Source organism: Thalassophryne amazonica, chromosome 12 (genome assembly GCF_902500255.1).
Source record: "Thalassophryne amazonica chromosome 12, fThaAma1.1, whole genome shotgun sequence".
Taxonomy (NCBI): Eukaryota; Metazoa; Chordata; class Actinopteri; order Batrachoidiformes; family Batrachoididae; genus Thalassophryne; species Thalassophryne amazonica.
The window spans coordinates 61,855,627-61,871,741 of record NC_047114.1 but is presented as its reverse complement, the minus strand read 5'-3'; the positions used below and the strand labels follow the sequence as shown (position 1 = coordinate 61,871,741).

General features: G+C 44.4%; 1 protein-coding gene across 3 annotated transcripts in view; it reads right to left on the bottom strand.

The window, feature by feature from the left end:
* The window catches only part of LOC117521047 (GRAM domain-containing protein 2A-like), a 35,654-nt gene that overhangs the window by 9,890 nt on the left and 9,649 nt on the right, over nucleotides 1-16,115 (bottom strand). For all 3 annotated transcript variants that reach the window (XM_034182362.1, XM_034182361.1, XM_034182363.1), the window contains exons 7-11: nucleotides 2,119-2,190; nucleotides 1,966-2,028; nucleotides 1,785-1,881; nucleotides 1,645-1,701; nucleotides 1,468-1,564 (exon numbers count right to left, since the gene is read on the bottom strand). In XM_034182362.1, coding sequence (XP_034038253.1) covers nucleotides 1,468-1,564; nucleotides 1,645-1,701; nucleotides 1,785-1,881; nucleotides 1,966-2,028; nucleotides 2,119-2,190 — 386 coding nt within the window. The remainder of the gene's footprint in view (nucleotides 1-1,467; nucleotides 1,565-1,644; nucleotides 1,702-1,784; nucleotides 1,882-1,965; nucleotides 2,029-2,118; nucleotides 2,191-16,115) is intronic.

Sequence of the window (16,115 nt, the reverse complement as noted above, 5' to 3'; positions counted from 1 at the left end):
CAGTGAGACAGTTTCTGAACAGAAACCTATTAAAGCAACTCTTGGAAAAGTTGTTTTTGTGTTTTATTAATTTTCATTATTATGATGGGAAGATGTTAAATATATTGTGCCAATTCTTACATTTTAACAAGACCATTAATGCTGAAGTTTTCATCTGAAAAGACAAAAGACAGCTCTCTTCAGGGAATAAGATAAGAGCAGATGTCTCTCCTCAAGGTCTGGCCTTGGTCAGATAACTGAGCAACTGTGAGCTGAGACATTCTAACAGGGGAGAGGGATTTGCAATATGATTAGCTGAAAGCGGTTGTTAGGTAACCATTACTTTCATTTTAATTGTAAACTGCATAAAAGCTTGAAATTTCTAGCAGGCCTTCAGTGGAAGGAAGAAATGTCATGCACTGTCCAGTCCCGCGGTATTAATAAAGACTTCAATTGATGCAAGCCGTCTGGCTCTCTTCTTCCAGCTGTAGTCAGAAACGGTGAAGAAACACCTTTTAACAAACCCTGCAGAAAGTCTTTTGTCTAAAATTCAGCTGTGAAAGAAGAGTGAGGGAGATGATTGAGTGAGGTACGCAGTGAATGAGGTTTATGAGAGAGAGAGAGAGCAGTTTCTGCACAGAATTTTACTTAGCCAGGTGAATAAACAATTTTTTTTCTTCTGTCCATCACACAGCGGTTATGTAAAACTCAAGTAACATGCACACAACTCCACACAGCCCTGTGGCAAGGATTTTGTATGAACAGAGCAGCTGAAACAAAGGCTTCTTCCTCTTCTCCCTCAACAGCATGGTTTAAAGTTACATGTAGCTTGAAATGACATCAGTTTTGTTCATTTCTGAGGTCTTGGTCCACCAAAACCACCTCTGCTTGTTTTTAAGCAGAGATGGTAAGTTTTTTGCTGTTTCTGCCTTTATGCTTGGGGTCACAATATGATATGAATCTGTTGTACAATTTGGCTCAACTTTACATTACATATTGAATGGGCGCAGGTGGCCTTAAACTGGAAGTAAGTGCACGGGCCAACTGACAGGCATGCGTTGGTGTGCTTTGCCATATCCATGACAGAACTGCCTTGGGTCCTGGATGGCAACCACCCAAGCAGACAACTAGTCCATCCCCACATCTCTAAAATAATCTGCCACAGCCAGGTGAAATGTGGGTGTCCCTTTGGTGTTCTGTTGTCCAGCCACTGGGGTCCTCAACACTCAGGCACCTACGTGCTGGATCGCGCAAAGAAACGTGCCACATGGCCAAAATATTAAAGTTGACGCTCTCCCACAATGCAAGTGATGCTTTTTTATCCTCATCTCCCTAACTAAGTACTCATTTGATACACATTTATTCCAGCGGTACCCAAAGATCTTCCGAATAGACAGCACCAGACATCCAGTCGTGGTCATTACTTAACACTGTGAGATGGAGCATTTTGATATGTTTAATCAGTGATTTAGAATCTATAATACTTACAGCATCACATAAATGTAGAAGAGTACACTGAGATTCCAGAGTTCCCTGAGGAAGAACGGTGTGACCCTCTCGGCGATGCCCCAAGTCCATGAAACAGCTGATTGAGACAAAGGTACCAGTTGTTTTATGTGGTAATGATGTCTTTCTTTATATGCACATCTAGTTCTGCACTCTTACAGATGTTGTTGTCCTCCTCATCTGTCATGGTCTGAGGGATGGAACTGAATATTGGAACTGAAAAGTAACAGAACGGTAAAAAAAAATCTACACTTTTCTGACTTTTCTGTTATGTTTTGTGTTCTTTTTTTTCCTCTTACCTTGGTGAGCGAGCCGAGGAAAGCTGTTGTTACGATAAATGCTCTCTCCCATCACGCCTTGATCTATGCTGTCCTCAAAACTGGAAGAACTCCACACCTGTAGAACGCCACAGGGTCAGTGACTGGTAAATTCTCTGTGGATTTTTAGATCACTGCAAGTTTATGGAATATGCAAACCTACCGCCTCCTGGTTGGCTTCGTTCTCTGCAGAGGAGATTTGAGGGCTAGTGTTGCCACTCTCTCCCTGTGTCAGAAAAACACAGACCAAATTCTTACAACAATTCACAGCTTTTATTTTAGGAATGATGTTCCTGTGTGCACACTGACTGATTACCTGAGCATACGAACAGACAGCGTGGAGGCATTTGTAACACATCTCACGGTTCGTCAAAGAGTCAAACGAATACTGAGAGGAGGAAAGAAAAGAGGAGAATTATGCAAAACTCTATTTGAAACTCTTTCATAATTTGGATTTTGCTCTCTTTCTATTTGGCTAGTAGTTTCTTTGCACAGAAATAGACTTCACAAAGCGATTATTACATTATCTCTCATGGTAAATTTCCTGTGCTAATCAGGGCTTGCACCCCCAAAATTTGAGTGAAGGATTCTGGCAAGACTGAGCACAACTCACAGACGAGTGTACATAAGAACTTCCAATTCTGCATTAAACTAGATATTAATATTACCAGATGGCTTGGAAACACCTTGGGATTCCCCAGGATTTGGCAGAGAATAGGGAAGTGTGGGATGAGCTGCTTAGTCTGCTGCCACTGTGGCCGACACCCAGATGAGTGAATATAAATATGAGAATGCCCTCATGGGAATATGGTGGATTGAAGCATACTCAGTTATTACATATTGATAAATTATTGATTACTGCAGACTATCATGTCACAGAGACTGATGATCCAGTGCTGTCACCCCATGCAGCTGATATTGTAGAAGAATGTTTAGGTCCATATTTGAACTGTGATGAACTATCAAGTGTCCTGATCTGAACTGTATGTCCTCTGGCTGAACTAGCAGGTGTTCAACCCAAAAAAGGGGCTCTATTAGTCATTCAGTCTGTCAGGGGCTTTCCAAGGCCTTTTAGGTGCTTTCCCGCAGGCCACGTGTGAGGGGCCTCGGGCCAGCTGCACCTGTGGCTGAAGGTCTTTTAAAAAAATCAGTTGTAAATCCTTCACGTTTTAATGGGAGCGTTTGTCACATTGAAATAATGGCCTAACACCTGCTTAGGGTTCACTAGAGGACGCTTCCAATAGAAAACCATGTCTTGGGAATGAAATAAATAAAAAAGTCGAAGGAGGAGCGATGCCCGCGGGTCTCCAATAAATAGATGAGCGCGGTTGTCACTTATTCAGTCTCTCTAGAGGACTCAGTTTGTCTAAGCTCTGTGTCGAAGGCTTAAATAAACTTAAAAACTGTGCATTTTATCTTGCTTAAGGCTGAATTATTCTAAAGTGTTGTGTCCTTTTCTAGCATATCACTTGCAATTAGTTTGTGTTATCTAAAAGACGACATCCCGAGAAGACTAAAGACGAGCCACGTCAGAACTTGGCGAGCCAGCCAGGAGGGTCCAGGGGCATTCTGGCAGCCTGGGGCAGTCCAGCTCATCCCTCCAGACCGTAAATAACAGTGATCACGACTAAAAGGTAAGCAGAAACCTTTTATAACTTCTCCACGATCTGGAGGAGTGAGTCGGGATTTCCGCCCAAGTTGACAGGTGATATTTTTTAACTGCCTCTTACCCAAAAGAACCTGGACTAAGAAAATTGATAAAAGACAAAAAAAGATAAGATTGAAAATGATCAGGCCTTGTAGATAAAATGCTCAGAAGGTGTGTGTGTTCCCGGGAAAAAGAATGTCTGTGTGAGTGAAAGGTCAGGAATGTTCATGAACTCTGGTGCGGAAAAGAGTGCGTGGAGAACTAACCTGGATGCTTGGGGAATAATTGGTGTTGAAATGCGTTACTAACGTGCCGGCTGATAGCATGCGCTGTAGGGGTTAATTTAGGGGAGTATACTGACAAATAGATACAAGGTAATACAAGGTTATTTAAAGAGTTTAACAGAGACTGAAGTGAAATAAGTGAGAAAAAGAGTTTAACAGAGAATACGTGCAGAGGAAGCACAAGATAAGCGCCTGAGGGGGCGCAGTAGAAATACCGTACGTGATAAAGAGATTTAAAGAGAAAAGTGCAAAGTAGCACAGCTGACAGTAAGTAAAAGAGCTCAATAAAGGACGTCATTTTTTTAAGAAAAGAGAAAAACTATAAAAAATAAAAAAAATGAATGAAGAGTTAGTGCAGAATACATGAGAATTAATGAAGCAGAAAATAGTGCAGTAAGGCACCAAATACACGCTTGTGGGGCGTGGGAGAAGAATAAGTAATTAAGTACACAGTAATATGAGTTTTTTATAAGAAAAGAAAAAGAGTATTTTCAGTGCAAAGGCACATTAAGCTCACGAGGAGCTCAGTAAGTGAAAAAAAAAAAGTAGAAGAAAGTGCAGAAAGGCACAGGATACGCACGCGAGGCGCGGTAAGGCGTAGAAATAAATGAAATATTGTATGCTCAGAGAAGAGCTTGTGAAATAATATATTAAGCACAGGATACGCACGCGAGGCGCGGTAAGGCGTAGAAGTAAATGAAATATTGTACGCTCAAAGAGTAGCTTGTTAAGAAAAAAATAAATAATATATGAGTTGCTGGCAGTGCCGGAGAAGCTGTCTAACGTGAAGAAGAGATACATATTTAAACAGAACACATTGGTGTTAAGTGATTAAAAAGGTTGTTTAAAGCCGCGGAGTGAAAAGTGGCAGAAGTCTAGATAGAGATATATAGAAAGTTGTTTTTAATAATTTTTGTGTATAAAGCTTTTGAAGATTGGTGTGTGGGAGAGTGGAGAGTAATCAGGGAGTTGCAGGCAAAGCTGTGAGGGCTTGCAAGCTGGCTGACATACAAGATTAATGTGAAGAGTAGGTACGAGGAGGAGGTGTTTAGACCCAACAGAAGGACTTGGGAGGTGCATGACAGGCAGAGAGGAAAGTTTGAAACAGAGACAGTGAAGAAAAAGACAGGAAAAGAGACTGCTATGTAAATACAGAGAAGGTAGATATTATTTCAAAGAAAGAAAACTAATAAACAAACATAGCAGAAAAAGACGAGAAGCAGAAAGTTAAAAAATTAGAAGGAAAATAGAAAGTCGGGAGCAAAGACATTAGGAAGTGTTAGGGTTGTAAGAGGAGTAAAGAAATAAAATTGGTTATAAATCAAAAGAGTTAAAGCTTAGATTATAGTGAAAAAGCTGACAGACTGATCAATGCTTGGGACAGTCATTGATGGGAGACTTAAGTGATAATGAAATAATACTCCCAGAACATTACTTGACTGACGGAGACATCGAAACCCAGGGAATCAGGACACATTTTTGGCTGGAAAGGACCTATTTTGACAGGGTAGGAGCAGAACATTGGCAGGACGAATAAGAGATCAATCAGAAATTATGGCAGATTACTAAGGTAGACAATCTGAAGCAAAAGAAAGAACAATTCCCTCTACTTAATTGGGAGCTGCTGATAAGACGTCTGTGGCATCAGGGTTTAACCCCGTGGCTGGAGCTGCTTTGTGCTGATCCTAATAAAGAAATTAGCATACCATTAAATAATTTAATAACACTGCCAACCGATCCAGGTGAAGAACTGTTTCCTAGGTTGACTCTGACTGTGGACCCAAGGAAGGTTCGGTGGGAAACAGGTAAATTTTCGTATTTAGTTAAAGAAAAAGAAGACGGGCATAACAGTTGGAAATTTAATCCTTTTAAGGGTTTAAAATACAAAACAGGTGTTACAGCCAGCAAGTTATTGGTCTGGATCAGGACAGCCCCTGAGGGACTACCAGAACACCATAGAAACACCTCACATAGCGTTTGTCAGGGTTACATGGGTAACTCTCAAGGTCAAGGTCGGGAAAGTACCCCGCTAGACTTAGTACTAAGAAAATATCCAGGAAAACGCACTAAGGCCAACCAATGTATGAGAAAGTGGCACAAAAGGTCACATGGGGGCAGGCAATGGCCTTTGGAGGGATCATACATAACAGTATCACAAATAACAGTGACACGGAGGCAGACGAGGATAAAGAGAGAGACCTGAAGGCTCCGCCTGCACATCGAGGTCCACTGAAAACCGTCCCCTCCCACCATAAGTCAGCCGACTGGACCTTCACAGGCTATAGAGGCTCCGAAGAGTGGCACAAGAGCTTCTGTGACACACTGGATCTGGCCAGAAGAGATAATGAAGAACTAGCTGAGCAGCTTCGGCTAGCGAAGGAAAGAATACAAAGACATAGGGACGCCGAGGAAAGAAGAATATTACAACAATCGACGCCCAATCAAGGGAATCACATTATAGAGCCACCCACCCGAAAAATTTCTGGTGAGATCATCATTGAGAGTGCAAAAGAGGCCCGACTCAGGCAAAGACAACAATGTGTAGCCAAAGACATAGCGGCTTTAGAACAGAATATAACCAACTGGATGGACTGCCTGGAACCAGTCAGTCGCACTCGATCTGGAAGACAGTATGGAGCCCCCACAGAAGAAGAGGAGGACGAAGACCTCATATGCCCATTGGTGGTTAGAAATGGTCATCATGTGTATACCCCATGGAGCTGGACAGACATGGTGGGGCTGGCCAACAGGCTGCCAGACATCACCCAAGGAGCTGGGAGATGGATAACTGCCTTAGAAGAAGGCACTGCAGGGGTAACCTTGTCTTTAGGTGACATAAAAGCCTTGCTAATGCATGTAATGGGAAAACATGACACTGAAGAATTAGCAGGAAAGGTTGGACTAACACAGATGATGGGCACTAATCAACATGATGAAGTCCCCTTTAATCGCTATAGAAACTCCATGTGGGAAGGACTGAGAAGAAAGTACCCTGAGGTCTTGGATCCCTCTAAATTGGATGATGAGGAGTGGACACCTGAAGAGTGCCCAAAGAAGTTCCTGCACCGATTCCAGAAGAGATGGGCGGAGGAAACAGGAAATGCATGGAACCATTCTCCAGCAACTGAAATCCTGTTTAAAATAACTGTAAAAAAGGCTCTACCAGATGAGGTTCAGAAAGCCCTAGATGGAGTCGTGGGACTATCAAAAATGAATTGGGCTTTATACTCTGAGCATATTTGTCACCATCTTGAAATCTACAAGAAAGAAAAACAAAAAGAAGAAGATGCAGCAAAATCCCTGACGAAAAAATTGGTGCAGATGCAGTTGGGAGAGCTAACCAAAGTCAAGAAAGAAAAAACAAAGACCCAGGCACCAATGATGACCCCTGTTCCTTCTGAGCCGGCAAGCATGGGCCCTACGGCAAACACTGCTGCCACCATACAGGCACCTGTGGTAACAGCCACACAGAGCCCCCGAGGAGCAGCAGGAAGCACTCCTACAGGAGAAGTCTCAGCACCAGTGGAGCATCACTATCACTACCATAGCACTGGCACACCCGGAAATGGACCCACCTACAGTCATGGGTGGAGAGGAGAGTCACGGAACTTTCAAGGTCAAAGAGGAGGGTGGCGAAGAGGATCTCGCCAACCTTCATTTGGAAGCAGATTCCAGAACTCAGCTCCCAGGAACAGTCAAGCGGGGCCGCCTATGGGATCAACACCCCCAATAGGGGATCAACCCTCTAATGAGTGTTGGAGCTGTGGACAACCTGGACATCGAATGAGAAATTGTCCGACCCGACCTTGGGTTGGACCCTCTGCCTATTGGCAATAGGGAGGCCTAGAGAAGACAGAGGGGGAAACGGTGGCATTGGCTATTTCGATGATACCTAAGGAAGAGCCAACCGTCACCGTTAATATACAAAACAGAGATTTCCCTTTCATGGTGGATACAGGGGCAACATACTCTTGCATAGGGAAAATGGGCGCTCATCTCCCCCTCTCTGGGTCTGTAATTAAGACCATCGGCTTCTCTGGGAAAACTCAAATAATACCTTTTACACGCCCACTTCCTGTAACGATTGCAGGAAAAACAATTGAAGCACCCCTGTTATACTCACAAAATACACCTGTGAATTTGCTGGGAAGAGACATTTTATGTAAGCTACAAACCCAGATAGTGTGTACCCATCAAGGACTGCAAATACACTTTCCTGACGAAGCACTCGCCAACATTATGGTGCTTATGGACATGGAAAACAAGGTCCGACCTGTGCAACCCATGGTATACTGGCTGAAGTTACAACCAGAAAATTCAAATCTTCAACTGGAATGGGAAAAATGGAAGCCCTGGGCAGAACAACACTATGAAGCAGTATATACACCTAGTTTACCTTTACATGTCACCCTGATGTTCGATGCCAAACAAGAACAAACTGACTATGCATGCTGCTGGGATGCATTGATGAATCAACGGCTGTTTCACATAACCACCACAGAAATTTATTTAGGCCCCCAAGGGGCCGCAGCTTCTGTCAAGCTAACTTCAGCTGAACAACAATGGCATCAAGTGCCGAATGCCACGCCTCATGTGACCCTTTTAGTCTCTGAAAAGCATGAATCCCATGACCTAGGTCCAATGGTAAAGACAGCCTCAGAAGTTGAAGAATGGCAAAACATGGAAAGTCCACAAGTACATCTGTCAAAAGACCAGCAGTTTATACGAATTAATTTAAAAGTAAATGATGAGGCTATAGCTCAAAAAGTGGAGCTCAATCCTAGACCAGAGGGACAGATGGTGTTATCGGCCCAACAAGAGAAACTGTTAGAGCAAATACCACCAGTGGTGTGGTCCAAAAGCAAAACAGATGTAGGACTAGTAAAAACAGCCTTACCAGTAAAAATAAAAGTAAAACCGGGAGCAAAACTGCCTCACCAAAGGCAGTATCCATTAAAACCTCAGGCTATTGAAGGCATAAAACCAGTAATTAAGGGACTAATGGCAGCTGGAGTTTTAATAAAAACTGCAAGCCCATGCAATACTCCTATCTACCCTATCCCTAAAAACAATACCAAAGAGTATCGGCTGGTACATGATCTGCGTCCTATCAATGCAATAATAGAAATGGATGCACCTATAGTACCTGATCCGCATACTATACTATCAAGCATCCCTGCTGGAGCAAAATGGTACACAGTAATCGATCTGTGTTCAGCCTATTTCAGTGTGCCTGTGCACCCAGACTCACAACATTTGTTTGCATTCACATTTCTGGGACAACAGCTAACGTATACACGGCTACCTCAGGGACTGAACCTGTCCCCAGCCATCTTTAACAAAGTCCTGGCTGAAGATTTACAACACCTTGACATACCCAGTACATTGGTGCAATATATGGATGATCTCCTTATTGCATCAGAGACTCAAGAACAGTGTGAAAAAGATTCATTAATTGTATTGCATGCATTGGCAGATGGAGGTCATAAAGTAAGTAAGGACAAATTGCAGTTCTGCAAACAACAAGTAGAATACTTGGGAAGACAGTTGTGTGGGACCACGCGATGTATAGCCCCAAGCCAAGTGGAGGCTATAATCAAGGCTCCCAAACCCCAAACAGTGGGACAGATGCTTTCATTCCTTGGGATGGCAGGGTACAGTCGGCCGTGGATTTGTGATTATGCTATAAAAACTGCACCTTTGCATGCCACGATTAGAGCAGTGGGGCAAACAAGCAATGCAGCTCTCCTTGTCTGGACAGATGAGGCAACGGGAGCTTTTGACGCCCTAAAAACAGACATGCAATCTGCTCCCGCGTTAGGTAACCCAGATTATGGGAAACCTTTCCATTTGTATGTTACTGAAAAAGCTGGATATGCTTGTGCTGTACTAATGCAGGAAACAAATGAAGGAAAACAACCATTGGCCTATTATAGTACAAAGCTTGACAACATTGAAACAGGATTGCCACCATGCTATCAGGGTCTAGCAGCAGCTGCCTTTGCATTTCAAAAAGCATCATCCATAATCATGGGACATGCAGCAACGTTGTACACGTCGCATCAGTTACATGCCCTGCTAACCAGTCAACGTTTTGTCTTAACACAAGCTAGACGCACTGGATATGAAGTTGTGTTGTCCGCCCCAGAAATAACAATACAACGTTGTCACACGGTGAATCCCGCCACCAAATTGACCACACTGTTAGATGGTACTCCACATAACTGTGTGGCAGAGACAGAGAAATTTTTGAGAGCCAGAGAACATTTGTATAATCACGCCATAGATGCAGATCTAACCCTGTTCGTGGACGGCTCATGCTTTCGGGATGCCGCGGGATTGCATGCAGGTATGGGGATTGTTAAACTAAACACGGATGGCGAAACCTTTGAATTACTGGAGTCCCAAGGAATTGATCAGCCTTGTTCAGCCCAACTGGCAGAAATCAAAGCCTTAACTATGGCTTGCCAGATAGCTAAAGATCAACGTGTTAATATCTACACAGACTCAGCCTACGCTTATGGCGTATGTCATGTACATGCAAACATTTGGAAACAAAGGGGATTCCTGAGAGCAGATGGCACCCCTGTCACTCATGGAGAAGCGATTTCCCAACTGTTACAAGCTCTCCAATTACCGTCTGAGGTAGCCATCATTAAATGTGCAGGTCATCAAAAGAATAATAACATCATAGCTCAAGGTAACAACTTAGCAGATGACGCAGCTCGCAAAGGAGCACAAGGAGAAAATATGTTTCCCCTGCTAACCATCCAAGATTGTGCCCCACTGGTTTCACTTGACGCACTGATAGTGGCTCAAAGTAGGGCCAGTGGAGAAGAAAAACGAATGTGGGTTAAACGAGGCGCTATTGAGACACGCAGTCAGGGGCCAGCGGACAAGCTGTGGCACAGTAGTCATGGACATTTTATGTTACCCACCAATTTATTACGACATGCAATCATTTGGGCCCACGGACCCGATCATTGTTCGCGAGTCCAAATTATGAACAAACTAAAAGCTGTCTGGTGGTCACCATATATGGCAGCTACAGTGGACCGTTTGTTGAATGAGTGTGAGGTATGTGCACAGTACAATGTCCGGAAATCATTCACAGCCCCTTTAGCCCACATTCCGGTCCCTGATGGGCCATTCAGACATCTTATGATGGATTTCATAGACATGGGAGCTGAAAATCGAGTTAAACGAATGAGATATGTTTTGGTAGTGATATGCAGATTCAGCCGATGGATTGAGGCAGTAGCCTCTGCAAATCAAGACCATAAAACGGTAGCCAAATTCTTGTGCCGAGATGTCTTTCCAAGATTTGGCATTCCAGATACTATCTCATCTGACAACGGTAGGGCTTTTGTAGCCAAGGTTACACAAGAAACATTCAAACAATTGGGTATCAAACAGAAGTTTGGGTGTGTTTATCACCCTCAATCAAATGGGGCGGTGGAACGGGCTAATGGCATTTTAAAGAACAAACTAGCAAAAATCATAGCAGACAGCAATGGCAAACTAACCTGGCTGGATGCGTTGCCGCTTGCTTTATTGTCAATGCGCTCACAAACTAACCGACTAACCCATTTGACACCATTTGAAGCTCTTACAGGTCGACCGATGCCTATTCCATACCTGAGAGGACCCTACGAAGGACCATCGCTGGAGCAGCTACAAGACGAATGGCATAATTATCTGAGACAGTTAACCCAAATACACAAAACTATCTTTTTGCAGGTCAAAGGTGCTACAGAAGACAGAGAAGCAGAGATTCCACTCGAAAATCAGAGCATCCAGCCTGGTGATCTGGTTTACGTCAAAGTGTTCAAAAAGAAGTGGGACAGGCCCCGCTGAGAAGGTCCTTTTAAAGTTATTCTTGCCTCACGTACAGCAGTCAAAGTAGACGGTAAGGACACTTGGTTTCATTTAAACCACTGCTGTAGGGTTGGTGGCCCAGCGCCCCTGCGGCCTCGGCAAGCTCGTCTTGGCAGAGCCGCCGGGCCAAGGGGGGAAGCAAGAGACCCTACAGCAGCACCGAGGGAAGGCCACGCCTCCCTGCAGCCAGAAGAAGCACCGAGGGAAGGCCACGCCTCCCTGCAGCCAGGCGAACACCAGCCAAGGCGCTCACAGAGACTGATTGAACAAAGACGACGCACAACTTCAGAGAGTAGTGGATCCCTGCCAGATAGAGCAGCGACAGACTCAGATGCAGACTCAGAAACAACTGGAGACGCAGGCCAACAGACAGACAGAAATACAGACCGACAGATAGACAGGCCACAGGAGACATCAGACTCGGACAGCAACTCAGTAGATTTACCGACAGAAGAACCGCAGGAAGTACAACCCAGACAAAGCACAGATACACCACACATCCCTAGTGACAGCTCATCTAGTGACGGCTCACTCAGTAGCACATCTCAACAGTCATCAGAGCAATGATTAAGGAATTATTCAAGGGATTGACAATACTACTGGTGGTCAGTATGGGAGAAAATAGACATCCAAAACATACAATGGACTGTGCCGTGGCCATGGCCGCAATAGCAGCTAAACAAGGCATTCTAAACACAGGAAAAACATATAATTTGGTATACATTAAATCAAAAGCCTACAAGAACATAGGAATACAGGGAAAGCTGGGGGATTACATATTAGGCGAAGCCATTAGCATCAAATGTGAAGAGGAGGGAACACTCAACATAGAGGTAATTTGTGATAAAAGAGGATGCAGGGAAACCAAGCAAGACGTAACTGTTACAGTACATGAAGCCACAAAATGGGTAAAAATCAAACCAAGGAAAAAGAGGACAATTAGAAGCCTAGAAACAAGCAGTCACTTAGGGAGATGGGATCCCAGTACAGACCTAGCCCGTACACAAGGGTTGAAGACAAATCTATTTTACCAATGGTTGAAATTTTCGGCTAGGCAGATCAGTGAAAAGCCTTGCATAGCCTGTCACCGGATAGGTGTGATACCTCAGGCTAAACCCCTACCTGATATCAACAACTGTTATAGGAGCCCCCAACATAACTCAGACCAAGCAGAATGCTATACACAATGTGTTATGAAAATGGCAGTAGGTGATGAAAAATATGCTGCCGACAGTAAACTTTGTCCAGTGCCCCTAAGTACAGAAGGAACCGTTCCACCTATGATTAAAATAGAGAAAGGGATGATACACCCATTCTGTATAGCTAAAGGATTAGTAGCACAATACATAAGCGATTGGCAGGTAGGGACGACCCAGCCAAAACACCACATACAGTGTATGCAAAAGCAGCAAGAATACAAACCGGCTAAAACAGCATGGAACATTACCGTCTGTCACACCCTGCCAGCAGCAGGCATACAGTGTGAACAAATAGTACCGGCCACAGGGGGGTCTGTAATTGGACTGAATCTCACCCATGCTTCATGGGTATCTACTCCAAATTTAGCTAAGGGAACGGTACCCTTAGCTGACATCTTTTGGATATGCGGACAAAAAAGGAAACTCCTGTCATCGCTGTCCCCTAATTGGAAAGGCCTTTGTGCTCCTATGATGCTCACAGGAGCTATAACAGTAATTGAAATGCCAAATTCAATACAACCCATGCCACAGAAACTTCGTAAGAAAAGAGGAATAATGACACTTAAAACAGACTACAACATCACAGTAAGAAACGGGATACCAGAAGGGATACCCCGACAGTTAGAAGCCATAGACAGTAGCAGAGTTAAAGCAGATGAAGACGCGGATAAATGGGGATGGGCATTGGCGCTGTTCGGGGTTACTCCAAAAATCCGTTCTAGGTTCCAGGAGGTGCAGTGGATTAATTACTTGTGGTATAATCAGCAAAGATACCTGAACTGGACATTGGCAGCAGTGGGAGCCTTAACCGAACAACTGCACGCCACCTCGCTAATGACAATGCAAAATAGATTAGCTATCGAGATGATGATGGCTGATGAACAAGGAGTTTGTATTATGATCAAAGCCACCGAATGTTGCACAGCTATTCCCATGCGTACAGGGGAAGACGGAAATTTGACAGAGCTCTTAATCACACTTGAAGAGATGCAACAGGAACTGTTAAGTAACTCCATAGGAGGGAGAAATGAAACTGACGATTCTGGATACATTGTAGGGAATGGAATGAATATTGGCCCACTATTTTCACTGTTTGGGACTCTAAGGAGAGGGTGGATATCATGGAAAGACTGGTTATACCAGATAGGTGTAGTCTTGACACTAACAGGGGTGGCGGTCTTGCTGGTAATATGTTGTGGTATTCCCTTGATAAAATTTCTGGTCAATAAATTGATTTCATCCACAGTAGGACAGCTCCCACTGTTAGCCATCCGAGCCCTGGAAGAAAGCACAAACGAAACAGACAGAGAACCAGAATATATGGAAATGGATGAAATACCAATTATCCTCCCCGACAGCCCCCAGCTCCCTAATATTGTGGCGTATACCCCAGATAGGGAGGACTGGGATGGACCGTGCTTGGTGATATTGTAGACGAGGAAGAAGACATGCACGCACATTTACATTCACACACATGCACTCACAAAAATGAGGGATAGGATAGACAATATCTGAAAGAATGACATGGAGCTGTAATAATGAACGTATATGTATATTACTAGGACACAGGAGTATGGCTGAGAGACCAGACTCCCCTGATCAGGGACCTATGCCTGATCTGCCTCTATCAAGTCTGATTGGACTCTCAGAACTGTTTGGAGAAGAGGATATACAGGAGGGATGGTCGAGACATGATTGGTCGCCACAGCCGCCATCCATCCAGCAGCTAAACCAGTTGGCAACAGAAGGATCTTCATCGTTCCAGCACCTGGCGATGACGGCTTCACAGAATCTGCCTGCAGCAAGAGTCGGCCCGAGGACTCCACCATCACCTGAAGGACCCTTTGGACTCAGGAACACACCCCTTCCGCAGATGCCATGGAGACAGTCACATGTGCCAGTGGCAACGATACCCTCCAGGGGAGGCAGCCAAAGTCGGCCATATGCAGCAACTGCCCGAGTGCATCCTAGACCCAATTCACTGCTAGGACCTGTCCCCAGCTTTCCACCCCCAAGGCAGGAGAGATATTCTGATCAGCCCAGTGCCTCTGGAGGAGGATCAGCAGGGGTGGACCTTAGCCGAACTCACCTACCAGGACAGAGGGGAGCTTTGTACAGGCTGCTAAATGCCCAGAGTGTCCCAACCACTTGCCTGTGCGACATCAACAATACTCCCCCCACACACGAAATGCCTTCCCCCTTGTACTTCCTGTCCCCTGGACTGCACAACCTTAATCTGGTCATGGTCACCCCACAGGACATGGCAATCTTGGTTCGAGAGCTTCGTCTTCCACAAGAGTCTGTTCCAAAAACCTTGGAGCAGCTCCTGCCCCTCACAAATCACATTCCCCATGAGCTATTTGAGGAAATCATGCCACAACTGAGTCAGACAGCTGCATACCTGTTAAGGATACACCGTGACAATGCCAACATCTCTTGTGCTCAGGAGGGCCTCCATACTCAACTGTGTGGTCTTCAGTCTAGTATGGACATGCTAGCCAGCATGATGGAGCATATGGAAAGGGAGCAGCTAGGACTGGCCACCACCACCCTGAATGTGGGCAAGAATTCTCTGGGGGCCCTGTACAACCTGGCCAAGCAGCACAAGGAGCTGGAAAGATCCATCAGAGAACTGCACGACTGTCTGAAAGCCAGAATTCCTGATCCTTCCCCCACTACCCCTGAAAGGCCAACCTCCCCATATTCCCCAACTTCTCCCAAAACTTCAGATGCTGAGTAAATGCTGAGGAGCGCGGACTGATGTAATGGCACTGAACACGGACTATGATCTTGGTTCTTGAGTTTGAATTGCGGACTGGTTTCAGAAATCTGAGTGTAAATAAAAACAAAGAAGGATATATGTTAGTAACGAAGGTTGGGTAAATGTCTGTCCTTACCATCATCTGCGTAACACAGATAAAGCTAAATGCATACACATAGATATCACATTGCAAAGTTATAAAAAGGGGACCCTTACACGGCGTGTTTGGAGATTTAGTAGTAAAGATGCACCATAGGGACCCCTTTTTCTTAAATTATAGCATGCCTCAAGAGACATGCATCGCCTAAATTTGGCGTCTGGCCAAAAAGGGCATTAGAAAACAAGCTGAAAAAGAAGAAAAACAAAGTGGAAAATGTTGAGAAATGGCCTATAATGAAAACCATTATATGATTGACTAAGGCAAATGACTTAAGGACGGACATGAAGGGAAACCATTTATGGTGTTTATCATTTAACTAGACATAGCTGCGCTAACCTTAGAATAGTTTCTTGATTGGTTGACTAAATAGTGGTAACGTAGGG